The sequence below is a fragment of the Phacochoerus africanus genome, chromosome 13 (assembly GCF_016906955.1).
Source record: "Phacochoerus africanus isolate WHEZ1 chromosome 13, ROS_Pafr_v1, whole genome shotgun sequence".
Classification (NCBI taxonomy): Eukaryota; Metazoa; Chordata; class Mammalia; order Artiodactyla; family Suidae; genus Phacochoerus; species Phacochoerus africanus.
In genome coordinates this window covers 11168250-11183921 of record NC_062556.1, presented here as the reverse complement: position 1 = coordinate 11183921, position 15672 = coordinate 11168250, and the positions used below count along the sequence as shown (strand labels likewise).

Sequence of the window (15672 nt, the reverse complement as noted above, 5' to 3'; positions counted from 1 at the left end):
GGCCCACTTACTTTCAAACTATTTGTGTTTGGTTTCATTACCCATTTTCTAAATCCTTTATAGTTCCTTCTAATGCCATGGTGATAACGCCATGTGCTTTGGCCTATCTTTGCGATTTTGGATTTAAGCTGCCTTCATATTTCCTCCATATTTCCCTCTACAGTATTTGGGTATCCACAATTACTTGTCCCTCACTGGGTTCAACAAGTCTGTAAGACTCTGAAATCTATAACCTTCACTGTCCTCTGGACTAATTGACTCCAAAATTTATGTTCCTATCTGCTGTAATTTTTACACAGACACACAAAAAATTCTGATATTCAGACAGAGTGCTTTCAAGTAACATGATTTCAGTAAATAGAAAAGTGTACTATTTCTTGGAGTTCCCGCTATGGCACAACGGGATCAGTGGCGTCTTGGCAAGCACTGGGACACAGGTTCGATTCCTGGCCTGGCACAGTGGGTTAAGGAGCTGCTGCTGCCACAGCTGCAGCTTAGGTTGCTGCTGACCCAAGAACTTCACATGCAGCAAGGTAGCCAAAAAAGAAAAAAAAAAAGTGTACCGTTTCTTAAATTAAGCAGGTTCATGAAATAGATCATAATCATGAAAAGCAAATTTAAAGAGTATATCCATTAAGGTAAAAGAGCATATAAAATGCCATCTTACGTTTGTCATTCACCTTTACATGAATGGCTGCAGAATTCAATAAAGTCTCTGAATGAGTAACTGTCACGAAATTGCTCATATGGAAGCTGCATAGTTCAAAGAAAGGCATCTCCACAATATGACATACAATCAGAAGGCCTAGTATATATGGTTACATGTATAGTTGGAAGGAAATTAAGTGGTGGTATAAATTTAATCATCTGAAGGCACTGTTATTGGTTCATGTTCATCCAAAAAGAGATTATCAAAAACACTGTAACAGAGAACCCAGAAATAAACCCAGACACCTATGGTCAATTAATCTCTAACAAAGGAGGCAAGAACATAAAAATAGGAAAAAGACAGTCTCTTTAGCAAGTGGGGCTGGGAAACCTGGACAGCTGCATGTAAATCAATGAAACTGGAACTTACCCTCACACTACACACCAAAATAAACTCAAAATGGCTGAAAGACTTAAACGTAAGATAAGACACCATCAAACTCTTAGAAGAGAACACAGGCAAAACATTCTCTGACATCAACTGTACAAATGTTTTCTTAGGTCAGTCTCCCAAGGCAATAGAAATAAGAACAAAAATAAACCAGTGGGACCCAATCAAACTTAAAGCTTTTGCACAGCAAAGGAACCATTAAAAAAAAAAATGAAGATACAACCTATGGAATGGAAGAAAATAGTTGCAAACGATGCAATCAACAAGGGCTTAATCTCCAAAATGTACAAACAAATCATACAACGCAACAGCAAAAAACTAACAACCCGAGCATTTTTCAATTCTCATAGGCACTGAAATAGGCATTTCTCCAAAGAAGACATACAGATGGCCAAAAGGCACATGAAAAAATGCTCAACATCACTAATAATCAGAGAAATGAAAATTAAGCTCTACTGAAGTACCACCTCACTCTGGTCAGAATGGCTATCATTAATAAGTCTACAAATAACAAATACTGGAGAGGATGTAGAGAAAAGGGAACCCTCCTACACTCTTGGTGGGAATGTCAATTGGTACAACCACTATGGAAAACAGTATGGAGGTACCTCAGAAAACTAAATATAGAACTATCATATGATCTAGCAATCCCACTCCTGGGCGTATGTCTAGACAAAACTTTCATTCAAAAAGATACATGCTGGATTTCCCATTGTGGCTCAGCGGTAACAAACCTGACTAGTATCCATGGGGGTGTGGGTTTGATCCTTGGCCTTATTCAGTGGGTTAAGGATCTGGCATTGCCATGAACTGTAATATAAGTAGCAGATGTGGCTCGGAGCCCACGTTGCAGTGGCTGTGGTATAGGCCAGCAGCTACAGCTCTGATTCGACCCCTAGCCTAGGAACATCCATATGGTACAGGTGTGCCTTAAAAAGACAAAAAAATAAAATTTTTTTAATTAAAAAAAAAGATACATGCACCCCTATGTTCATTGCAGCACTATTCACAATGGTCAAGACATGGAAACAATCTAAATGTCCACAGATAGATGAATGCATTAAGAGGATATGGTACACATATACAGTGGAATACCACTCAGCCACAGAAAAGAATAATGCAATATGCAGCAACATGGATGCAACTAGAGAATTTCATACTAAGTGAAGTAAGTCAGAAAGAGAAAGACAAATACCATATGATATCACTTATATGCGGAATTTAAAATATGACACAGATGAACCTATCTACAGAAAAGAAACAGACTCATAGACACGGAGAGCAGACTATGGTTGCCAAGCAGGAAGGGGAGGGAGTAGGATGGACTGGGAGTTTGGGGTTAGTAGATGCAAACTATTATATTTAGAATGGATAGATAAATAATGAGGTCCTGCTATATTAGCACAGGGAACTATATCCAATCACTTGTGATAAAATACGATAGAAAATAATATGAAAAAAAGAGTGTGTGTGTGTGTGTGTGTAAAAACTGGGTCACTGTTTATATACAGATATATACAATTGATATATATGATTGAGACATATATATATATTTTATATATAAAAATATTGGGAACTATATCCAATCACTTGTGATAGAATATGATAGAAAATAATATGAAGAAAAGAGTGTGCGTACATATATATAAAAACTGGGTCACTGTTTTTATATATATGTACACTTGATATATACAATTTATAGATATATATATTATATATACACTTGATATATACAACTGACAGAACACTGTAAATCAACTATAATAAAAAAGCTTATTATAATTAAAATAATTTAGTAAGGAAAAAATGCATCTACTAAAAACTCTTAGGACTAGTGAGTTTAGCAAGGTCTCAGGATTTAAGGTCAACATGCATGAAAAAACTGCATTTCTATATACTGCCAAAAAATGATATGAATATCTATGAATAAATTTTAAAAAATATGTTTAAAACTGGGTGCTGAGAACTACTGAAAAACACTGAAAAACAAAGAAAATTAAATAAAGAGAGAAATATATTATGTACCATGAACTGGATTATTCAGAAACAGATCTATACAAATATGACCGGAAAAGGCTAACACAATCCAATTTGAAAAGCCCTGTCTCTTCAACAAATGGTTATGAAACAATAGTCATATGTAAAACAAACAAAACTTAATCTCCAACCTTCCCTCACACCATATTTAATAATTCACACAAATGAGATTATAGACCTAAACTTAAGGTCTAAAGCACCACAACATTTAGTAGAATGCATAAAAGGAAAAAAAAAACCAAAACCCTGTGACCTTGGTTTATACTGAGTTCTTAAATCACAAAAGCATATGCCATAAAAGAAAGAAAATTTTAATTGGACTTCATCAAAATTAAAATCTTTTGTACTTCAAGAAATAGTAGGAAAATAAAAAGACAATCTTCAGATTGGGAACAAATATTTGATAAATAAATTTCCAAATTAACTTTTACCCCAAATTTATAATGAATTCTTAAGACAACAAGACAAATAATTAATTTTTTAAAAATGAATAGAAGATTTGAACACAAACATCACAAAAAATATGAGAATTGGAGTTTCTGTCATGGTACAGCAGAAAAGAATACAACTAGGAACCATGAGGTTCCAGGTTCAATCCCTGGCCTCACTCAGTGGGTTGAAGATCTGGTGTTGCCATGAGGTATGGTGTAGGTTACAGAGGCGGCTCGGATCTGGCATTGCTGTGGCTCTGGTGTAGGCCAGCGGCAACGGCTCCAATTAGACCCCTAGCCTGGGAACCTCCATATGCCACAGGTGCAGCCCTAAAAAGACAAAAGACAAAATAAAAAAATATATATATATGAGAATAGCCAATAAAAACATGAAAAAAATGTTTAATGTCAGTCATAAGGGTGATAAAAGTTAAAACTAAAAGAGATGCCATTACATAACCATTTAAGTGCCTCAAATTGAAAAGATGCCAGATCCAGGATGTAGATCAACTAGGGTTTTCATACAGTGCTGATGGGGATGCAAAACTTTCCACTATGGAAAGCAATTTGTCTATTTCTCATGAAATGAAACACACATTTAACATAAAACTTACCAATCTCAGTGTTAGGAATTTACTCAAAGAGGTAAGAAAACATGCCTGCAGAAGACCTATGTTCAAATGGTCATAGCAGTTTTATTTACAATAGCCAAAAACTGAAAACCCAAAAGTCTTTCAACTAGTGAATGGATAAACTATGTTACATCCATAAAGTATAATGCTACTCAGAATAAAAAGGAACAGAATAAACTACTTTTAAACTATGACATGGATAATCTCAAAAGCATAATGGTAAGTGAAAGAATCTGCCAAAATAAAATGGGAGAATGGGATTGACATATACACACTACTAGATAAGGAATGGATGAGGAACAAGGACCTACTGCATAGCACATAGAAAGCTATTCGACACTCTGAAAAGAAATGGATATATGTATAACTGATTCACTTTTCTGTATACCTGAAATTAATACAACATTGAAGTCAAATGTATTCCAATAAAATAAATAAATAAATAAAATAAAAAAGAAGCCTGACAGAAAAGACTACATACAATATGATTTATATAAAATTATAAAAAAGGTAAAATTATATAAACACAAAATAACTCCAAGGTTGCAAAGGACAGGAGCAAGGGATAGGGAACTGGCTACAAAGAGACACAAAGGGAATTCTGGTGAGTGACTGAATTATTTTAAATCATGATTTTAATAGTGGTTACACGGCTATTCAAGGCTCATCAAACTGTATGTTATAAATTGGTGAATTTTACTGTATGTAAATTATTCCTTAATAGAGCTGACTTGAAATAAATAAATAAAAATAAGCACATGTATTTAAAACTTACCGCAGCACTACACCCGGGAAAATTGAAAAAAGTATCAGGACCATGTCTCTGTGGCATCTGATTAAGAACTGATAATAATTTTACCGCATGCCTTGGCTGAGGAAACAAGAAAAAGAAATGTCACTGTTACAAATTTAGCAAAAACAATGAATATATCATGTTAACCACGGGACTATTTTCTAACTAGACAGAAAATTAATTATAAATCATTTACTAAACTCTTTAAGAGAAAAAATTTCCATTACAAATTCAAATTTATAGCTCTCTAGAGAAAAACGGTGAACATTACGTATTAATGCACTGATACTGCATACTTTCCCCTCTGACCACAGCTTACCCAGATTCCACTTTCTCCTCGAAGCATGCTGAACAAAAGCTTCAACTCCTTGACAGTGATGCTGTAGCTGGCAAGAACCCCCAACATATCAACTAGAAGATCTTCAAAGGAAAATAAAGTTATTCTGAACTCTAGTCATGAGCTGCCATCTATCAAGGTAATATACTTTTTGAAAGAGCAAAAGTTATCTTATGTCTACAGATACATCAATATCTAATACAGCTAAATGACCTCATAAATAGCCATTCTAATAAACAATTTTAAAATCATCAGATAACCAAGTCATATTTGAATTTTAAGATTTTTCCCACCAGAATTATCATATCAATTAAGTTCTCATCACAAAAGTATAAAGAATAGATTTTACAAATTCCCAGAATACATGTGTGTGCACGCATGGACACATGTGTGCACATGCACACAAATCTACCACATTTAGGGAAAGGTAGGCAAAAGAATGCAAAGCTATAATGATTTAACACTGTAAATTGGTTATTTTCAAATGAAAAAGTGGTGACTGACTATATTTTCTTTTAGAATTATCTAAACCTAATAAAACTAAAATACTCCTTGGCACATTAACAATTTTGAACTCTTACTCCTTGCCTGGCATTATTCCAAGTGGCTTGCAAGCATTAACTTCACAAATACCCATAACAAGCCTATAAGTAAGTATTCTTATTATCTCATCCTAAAAATGAGCAAAGTGAGGAAGAGATAACTTAAAATCACATTGCCAAGAACACAGTCTATAAGAGGTAACATCAAAATTCAAACCCAGGCGCTACGGCTCCAAAGCCCTCTCACTTTTACACACTAGTCTCTAAATGGAAGTACCATTTGAACACATGACTAGAGATATCCATTACGATGATGTGTTTATGTGCACAGAAAAGACATACCACCTAACCCAATAATTAGAAAAATTATACATTTAATCTTTTGTCCCTGATTACTTTCTCATCTCTAGACATTTTAACAGTACCTCTATGGATCATTCTTTATAAGAAATTAAACATCTAAATATTTATGCTTCATTATCTCAATTTCTAAAGTACTTCCTAACAAAGATACTACACAAGTTCTTACAATAAATATACATATACATTCTAAACAATTTATCAACTAATAAAAATGCTTAAGTTCCGATAAGCTGAAATACTTGGCTACTGATACATAATATATATTATCTAATATCATAGATTAATAGCTGAATTTGAGACTTTAAATATATTCATTATGTACATATTTCAAAAGAGAAATTTAATATGGCTATTTTCATCAATAAATAATTGACTGATTCTTAACACCATTATAAGTAAGCAATCTCTATTGTGACTGTGGATATACCATTTTAAAGAGAGATCTTTTAATGAAAGATCATTCATCATTCACAGAACAAAAATGTTCATAGTTACTACGTATTAATCAGATTATCTGTTTCTAAGAAAAAACTCTAGATAAAACTCTAATGAATACAATTAATTCTAGACAAAATGCTAAATTAATGTATTAATTAACTTTTCAAGCAAAGGCAACCTTCATCGAAGATTTCTTTAAGGTATGCCTACACATACTATTTTAAAAGAACTTCAAATTCCAAACTTTTACCTCAACTCCTATGTATGTCACAAAAAGCAACCTATTAAATATGTATTTAATTGCACAATTACTATATTTTGGCCATGCCCACGGCATACAGAATTTCTGGGGCCAGGAATAAAACTCACTCCACAGTAGTGATCTCAGCCATAGCAGTAACAATTCCAGATCCTTAAACCACTGCACCACCAGGAATCTTCTAATTACATAATTATTAAAATTTCTTATATATTGTACCGGTAACTTAATGAAGCTCTTCAGCTTTTAATTTTATTATAACAGGCCTTCTTTTCTGTGCAAGATTTTTTTTTTTTTTTTTTAATTTGATGGCCACACCAGCAGTACATGGAAGTTCCTGGGCTAGGGACTGAATGTGAGCCACAGCTGCATGCTACAGATTCTTTAAGTTGCTTCATTGGGCCAGATATCAAACCCAGTGACTTGAGCCGCTACAGTCAGATTCTTTTTTTTTTTTTTTTTTTTTTTGTCTTTTTGCCATTTCTTGGGCCGCTCCCTCAGCATATGGAGGCTCCCGGGCTAGGGGTCTAATCGGAGCTGTGGCCGCCAGCCTACGTCAGAGCCACAGCAACGCGGGATCCAAGCAGCGTCTGCAACCTACACTACAGGCTCACGGCAACGCCGGATTGTTAACCCACTGAGCAAGGGCAGGGACCAAACCGGCAACCTCATGGTTCCTATCCGGATTCGTTAACCACTGCACCACGACGGGAACTCCTACAGTCAGATTCTTAACCCATTGTACCACAGCAGGAACTCCTCTATATAAGATTTTTAAAGAAGAAAAAATACTAAGACTATGAGATTCTCTTACAAATTTACTATAAGATGTTTAACCACTTTCTAGCGATACTTTCACATTATCAAATAAAAGAATCTCTTTGAACTTAACATACTACAAAACAGTCAGCATAAAAAATTAGTAGTGTTTTGGTGGTTACTGGCCATTAGTATATGTTAGTGTAACATTAATTAGTATGTAACACCAGTATGTTATCTAAATTTTAATTTTTCTCCTGAAAAGTAAATTAGAGGTATTTTTCTAATACTTATTCAATACTTAAAATAAGAAGCAAAATTTTGTGTTATCCATATTGTTATGATTGCAAATAAAGGATAAGAGAATTAAAAAGTTTCATATAACACAAAATGTAAAGATATGAGCTTCTCTGGTAATATGCTTACTGTCACTAATCTTCTCAGTGCTCATGAATTATATACCAGTAAATGAGTATAATTTAGAAAATGGCTCATTTTCTAAAGAGCACTCTCCCACTTGGTAGCTGTTTTATTTTTAAAAAGACAGCTGTTTTATTTACAAAAGAAGAAGGAAGGAAGGAAGGAGGTAAGGAAGAGGGAGCGAGGAAGAGAGGGAGGAAGGAAGAGAAAGAGAAAAGAAAACAAAATTAAGGGCTTAAACCCAGGTATAAGAATTCAAAGATCACATGATGTTCTATACAACACGTATGCAAACAAGTTTATACAAATACATTCCTGTTAATGCTGAAGTTTACAGAAATGGTAGCATATGTTCATTAAAAGATGTTTTAAGTTTGAATCTCATGTTTCATCAAGTTAACCATTAGTAACCAATAATAGAGAATGAAATCATTCTAAATTGAGACAGAGCCACCTTGAAAGCAATTAGAAATGATTTTAACATACTTTACAAGAAAAACACAAATTTTGAAATAGTGTTTAAATTTTAAAAGCTTTCATCTTTATTCTTCATTCCATTCTTTCTTGTCTAATCTTTTGTTCTACTTATATTAAAATTAATCATGCACAAATAAAAATATTATAGAGGACTCTCTGGTCTGGTGTTTGAACTGTTTTTAAGGATCAGATATGATACTGCAATAATTCATAATAGCACTTCTAAAAACTTTTTCATGTCAGAAGAAACTTATGCTGAAGATTCATGGCTTAAGAGGATCAACATTTCAAATTCTAAACTTATTTTCTGGGAATGACTGCTGCTCTGGGACCCTTTTACTAAACATTTCTACTGAAGTGCATCTAACCCCAGAGGAGAATGGACTTGTAAGTGGGTAAAGGATTGATGGTGAAGAATTATAGATATCAAAATTATTATTTGAAATAACACATAACAAGCACAAAATTATTATTTTTATCATGAATTTCACGGAAATTTTATGTTCTAATCTATAATATGTCTGTGTTTTAGTACAAAAGTTCCTCCAAAAATATCAAAATAAAATGGACACTTCCAAAAATCACAGCACACTTACCCAAGGCTTTTAGCACCTCCTTTAAGCATATAATTCCATATATGTCAGATCAAAAAACATGGAATGTGAAGACCTTTTAATAAAGTACTAATTTTATAGAAATGTAATATTTATTGTAATATTTTAATTATGTAAATATTTATGTTTTACATAGAAAGATACTGTTTATTTTTCAGGTAGTCTTCATAGCACTTATTTCACATTTTTGAGATTTTCTAAAACTTGGAAAAGCAAAATAGTAACTATGTTCATCTCATACAGATGTCATCTTCCATTCTTTGGGGTTTCCCTTAATATAAAAGAAAAATTTTCCATACATTTCTACTTGTCTATTTTAAATCAGGGCATCTTCAACAAATCTATATTACCTAGAGAATATAAAAAAGAATTTTACGGATCTTTATAAACATTTAAATTATACTTCCTATCAGATAATCCCATACCTGCTATCATGTCATCTACAGCACTCATTTTCAGCAACACTTGCTCAATTAGCCCAACTTCTGTGCTAGTCTGTAAATTCCGAACACTTTTTCGTAGGATGGCTGTAAACATGCTCCATATTTCTGCTTGACATGTGACATCACAGTGTTCCAAAAGCTCTGTCATGCATGTTATACTCTCGGCATCCTGGATAATAAAGTTCATCTCCAAGTCAAATTCTCCACCAACCAGCTGAAAGTAAACAGAAAAGAAAATCACTAGTGATACTGTGGGAGATTATACATAACAACAACAACAAAATAACATCAAACACTTAACAAGCAAAAAAGTATAGCTACTCTAAAAATGTCAAGCTTCCAAGTCTAAAGCTAATTTTGATAAAATTTCATTACAGGTAAGTGAAAGGTGCCTAAAGAATTAAAACTAACAAAAAGAGAGCTAATATTTTTTTTTAATGGGAAAAGGCATTTTAAAATCTAGAAGAATAGAGCTAGCTAATGGCTATGAGGTGGGACCCAGGACAAACACCCTTAAAAAAAGAGTTTGGCAGTTTGATTAGGTCCCACTAGTTTATTTATTTATTTATTTTTGGTGGGAATGTAAACTAATGCAACCACTACAGAAAACAGTATGGAGGTACCTCAGAAAACTAAATATAGAACTACCACATGACCTAGCAATCCCACTCAGGCATATACCTGGACAAACTTTCCTTGAAAAAGATACATGCACCCGAATGTTCATCACAGCATTACTCACAATAGCCAAGACATGGAAACCCAAATGTCCATTGACAGATGAATGGATTAAGAAAGTGTGGTATACAATGGAATACTGCTCAGCCATAAAAAAGAACAAAATAATGCCATTTGCAGCAACATGGATGGAAACTAGAGACTCTCATAAGTGAAGTAACTCAGAAGAGAAAGATAATTATCATATGATATCACTTATATCTGGAATCTAATACACAGCCAAATAAACCTTTCCACAGAAAAGAAAACTCACGGACTTGGAGAATAGACTTTACCAAGGGGGATGGGGAGGGAGTGGATGGACTGGGAATCTGGGGTTAATAGATGCAGACCATTGCATTTGGAATGGATAAGCAATGAGATCCTACTGTATAGCACTGGGAACTAGATCTAGTCACTTGTGATGGAGCATGATGGAGGGTAATATGAGAAAAAAAATGTATATGTGTATGTGTGACAGGGTAGCTTTGCTATACAGTGGAAAAATGACAGAACACTGTAAACCAGCTAAAATGGAAAAAATAAAAATCATTTTAAAAATGAGTTTGGTTCTGAAAAGTGATAAATACTAGAAGACGCAGAATTCAATAAGGTATTAAAATTCATTTTCTTGTCTATTACTAGACTGACAAATAAAATGGATGTAACAGCAAAAGAACAACTGGGTCTAATCTCCATGTACAGAATATGAAGAAACATGAAATTGATATTAGCAAAATTACAGTAAATGTTGAAATGACAGAATTAATGTTAAAAAAATGTTTAAAAGAGAAATAGCCAATATCTTACCATACTTTTAAAAAACATGTTAACTGGGAAACAAAGCTGATTTAATGGCAACATATTTGATGTGTGATATTATGTCAAGTGAGTCAAACGTATTACTGTCCCTCCCAAATACTGCTTTAAGTATTGTGATAGACTGGAACACATGGAACAAAAGATATAATACAGTAGTACTTTTTTTTTTTGCAGGGGGGGCTATACCCGCGGCATATGGAGGTTCCAAGGCTAGGGGTCTAATCGGAGCTACAGCTGCTGGCCTATGCCACAGCTATAGCAATGCTAGATCTGAGCCGCATCTGCGACCTACCACAGCTCATAGCAATGATGGATCCTTAACCCACTGAGCGAGGCCAGGGATCGAACCTGCAACCTCATGGTTCCTAGTCGGATTCATTTCCGCTGAGCAATGACAGGAATTCAATATATGATACTCTTATTCTCTATTGATCAAATCACACATGAATTACTTTATTTAGTTATAAGTACCATCCTTAAAGAAGTACACACACACATACCTTTATATATATACACTCATATACATCTTTATATATATAATTATATTATTTATAATATATATATCTAATACTAGGTATGTTCTATCTTATTCCAAAAAAAAGGTTGAAGTTGCCTTACAAATTACATAAAATATAAAGAAAGACGTAACTAGGGAGCATTTGAGAAAATGGAAGCAAAGGAAATTAAGATTAGAGACAGGTAGGGACTAGAGATTAGATTCAAGAAGTAGAATTAATTTTCCATCAATAAAAGGTATTCATTAATATGGATGAATGAATGACCGACCACATGGTATGATATAAATAGGATAAATAACAGAATAATGATACCACCACCTAAATTTCACATGCCATTTAGAAGTATGCTAAGTATTTTACATATGTTAAATAATTTACTTCTCACAACAACTAATGACAAAGAAACTATTATTATCTTCATTTTAAAGGTAAGGAATCAGAGGCACAGAAACTTTAAGTAACTTGCAAAAAAAGGTCACAAAACTTGTAAGTAGGTAGAGGACCCAGGATCAACCCATTAAGTCTATCTATATACAAGTCTATACAAGCAATAAAATCTCATTAAAGAATATTTTAAAGTCTTCTAAAATCTAAGAATTTAAATCAAAATATTCTCAAATTTTAAAGTATTGTCATCTGTATATATATTTCCCTGTAATGGCTTCAAAATTCAACTTTATTAGAAACTAGCCCAAATGTTAACTTCAGATCTTTTACTGACCTAAATACTCTGTCTGGTTAATGGTTGGTTTGACTTCTGTGGTGTGAAACAACTTCAACTTCTCCTACTATTTCTGGTTTATTAACAAAAATAAGCTATGAGAGTGATCAAGACTAGCTTTGAATTCAGACTTGCTAGATTTCGATTTTAGCTGCAGCACCCACTTGCTATGTGACCTTTAGTGTTGCTATTTCTCTACGTCTCAGTTACTTCAATTGCAATATAGGAATAAAATTTCCTATCTAGTAGGACTATTGTGAAGATTAAATAAAGTACTTGGGTTATAAGAACTCAGTAACAAAGTCAGGCATATAGTTAGCAATCGATTAAGGTTAGCCACTACATTCTCTTACCCCAAATTTAAGCTAAAAAAAATATAGTCATCTGATCATGTACATCTATAGTACCATGAAACAGCCAGTGGAAGCCTTATGTTTCCGGTAAATGCTAAGTTACTGTAGATTTTGCGCTCCCTTAGATAGTACTTGCAGACCTATCAAAGCCAAGTCAAGTATCATTTTCACCACGCCATGGTCTCACCTACTCATATCTATATGTCCAACTGATTTGGGTCAGTACTACGAAACTTCTATTCCCATAATCAGTAACTCAGAAGAGCTTTTCTAGAAGTGAACTATTCAGAGAAAAGAACAGATATGAAAAACAATGATATGGACACTTACTGACTGAACAAAAAGAAGTAGATAGCAAAATTTAAGTCTATGAGTCTCTGAATAAATGTATGTAAGAAATAGCGTACACTAAAATGTGAAAACACTGAAGAATTTTTTTAGATTCATATCCTTGATGAATTGTAAATGCCTTTAGTAGAATCTGGTATACCCAAGAACCATTATCAAATGTGTAAATAACAGAGAATGGCTCAGTGGTAACAAAAAATAGTCTGTTTTTAAAGGAATTAACAATTAAAATGTGTAACTAACAATTGGGCTATTATAAGAAGCTCAAGGTTCCATTCTCATAGTTAAAAAAAAAACAATGCCCCTTCTATACATCACTTAATTACAAAGGAGTACAGATACGGCTCCCTGATTACACTGCCTAAAGCAGTAAAAATATTTATTATAGATGTTACAGAATGGGTCTTTTTCAGATGGTCTTTCTAACCTGTATTATAATTTTTAATGAATTCATGTTAAGGAAGGTAACTGTTTATAAAACTATCACTCCAAGATTAGGGAAATATTTATTACTCACTTGTAACGAATGAGTCAATATTTATCAACTGAAATATAGAGAAAAAGTAGAAACAATCATCCCTTACTATGTACACAATTCTCTAACACTCCTATAAGGAAAACACATAACTGTCTTCACAGAAGTAATCTGAAGATAAATGAGACTAAGCAACATAACCAAAGTCACTTACATAAGTAAGTGGCAGATCCAGGATTCTAATCTAGACTAGAAAATGCACCTAAACAGCATGCTATGAAATCGAGGGTATAAATCTTAAAAACAGAGACGAATGTGTCATCGTAGCTCTATGAAGAAATCATGAAGCATATGTGGATAAAATGAGGAAAGATAGAATGATTTCTCTGGATAAGAAATGAAGCATCCAGAAACAGTAAATCACAATTAAAAAAAAAAAAACATTTAAAATTATTTAAAGAAGTTATTTCGGCCAAAAAGCCTACAATTTTGAAAGCTCAATTATAAGACAAATAACAGTAAAGAAGAAAATTTACAGGAAAACATTTTAATAACCAAAAAACATTTCTCTCAAAACTATGTGGGGTATTATCTCACACCAGTCAAAATGGCCATCTTCAAAAAGTCTACAAACAAAAAATGCTGGAAAGGGTGTGGAAAAAAGGGAACCCACTGTACTGTTGGTAGGAGGTAAATGGTACAACCATTAAGGAGGACAGCATGGAGGTTCCTTAAAACACTAAATATAGAACTACCATACGATCCAGCAAGCCCAAACCTGGGAACATATCCAGAGAAAATCATAATTCAAAGAGATACATGCACCTCGATGTTCACTGCAGCACTATTTACAACTGCCAAGACATGGAGGCAACCCAGATGTCCAGTGACAAACGAATGGATAAAAAATGTGTGGTACACATATACAATGGAATATTATTCATCCATAAAAAAGAATTAAATAATTCTATTTACAGTAACATGGATGGACCTAAAGATTATCATACTAAGTGAAGTAAGTCAAAGACAAGTATCATATGATATCACTTACATGTGGAATCTAATAAAAATGATACAAAAGAACTTACTTGTAAAACAGAAATAAACTCACAGATTTCAAAACCAATCTTATGGTTACCATAAGGTGAAAACGTTGCAGAGATGGAGGAATTGGGGGAGTAGGAATAATACATACACACTACTATATAGAATAGATTATTAGTAAGAACTTATTTTATAGCACAGGAAAATCTAATCAATAGTTTGTGATAATCTATATGGGGAAAGAATGGATATATTTATATGTACAACTGACTGACTTTGATATTCACCTGAAACTAATACAACATTGTAGTCAACTATACCCCAATAATTTTTTTTTAAAGAAAATGACACAATAGGCTAAAAAGCTAAATCAAAAGAAAACCTAAAATCACTGTTACCACAGTAAGAATGAGATTTATACATCAATTGAGATTTCTAAAAATATGAATGTGTAATGCGACATTATTTGCAGTTAAGGGTGTTCTTTTCCTGTAGACCTATCTCCTTAAAATTCAAAAAAATATTGCCAATTCAAGAAAAGCGGTTCACAATGGTGCTTCCCACTCAAGAAGTGCTCAAATGTAAATAAAATAAATACCATAGCTGAACTTTTATTTATACAAAAGCATAAAAATTGCTGTACAAGAATTTGGAATATAAAGTGCTGACCTTGAAGTATATGATCTTCTGAAAATACTAAGGTTTATAATTAATAGCAATTTAAGTATCTTTCATTTATTTTTAAGAATAGAGGTTTAGGAGTTCCTGTAGTGGCTCAGCAGAAACAAATCTGACTAGTATCCATGAGGAGGCAGGTTCGATCTCTGGCCTCGGTCAGTGGGTTAAGGATCTGGTGTTGCCTTGAGCTGTGCTGTGGGTTACAAATATGGCTCAGATTTGGCGTTGCTGTGGCTGTGGCCAGCAGCTACAGCTCCAATTAGACCCCTAGCCTGAGAACCTCCATATGCTGCTATAGGTACCACCCTAAAAAGATTAAAAAAAAAAAGAGAGAGGTTTAAATATCTTTATT

At 33.5% G+C, this 15672-nt stretch overlaps 1 protein-coding gene across 7 annotated transcripts in view; it reads right to left on the bottom strand.

The window, feature by feature from the left end:
• NBEA (neurobeachin) overlaps window positions 1-15672 on the bottom strand; it is a 636767-nt gene that overhangs the window by 554593 nt on the left and 66502 nt on the right. For all 7 annotated transcript variants that reach the window (XM_047756277.1, XM_047756280.1, XM_047756278.1 and 4 more), the window contains exons 2-4: window positions 9627-9858; window positions 5312-5412; window positions 4975-5070 (exon numbers count right to left, since the gene is read on the bottom strand). In XM_047756277.1, coding sequence (XP_047612233.1) covers window positions 4975-5070; window positions 5312-5412; window positions 9627-9858 — 429 coding nt within the window. The remainder of the gene's footprint in view (window positions 1-4974; window positions 5071-5311; window positions 5413-9626; window positions 9859-15672) is intronic.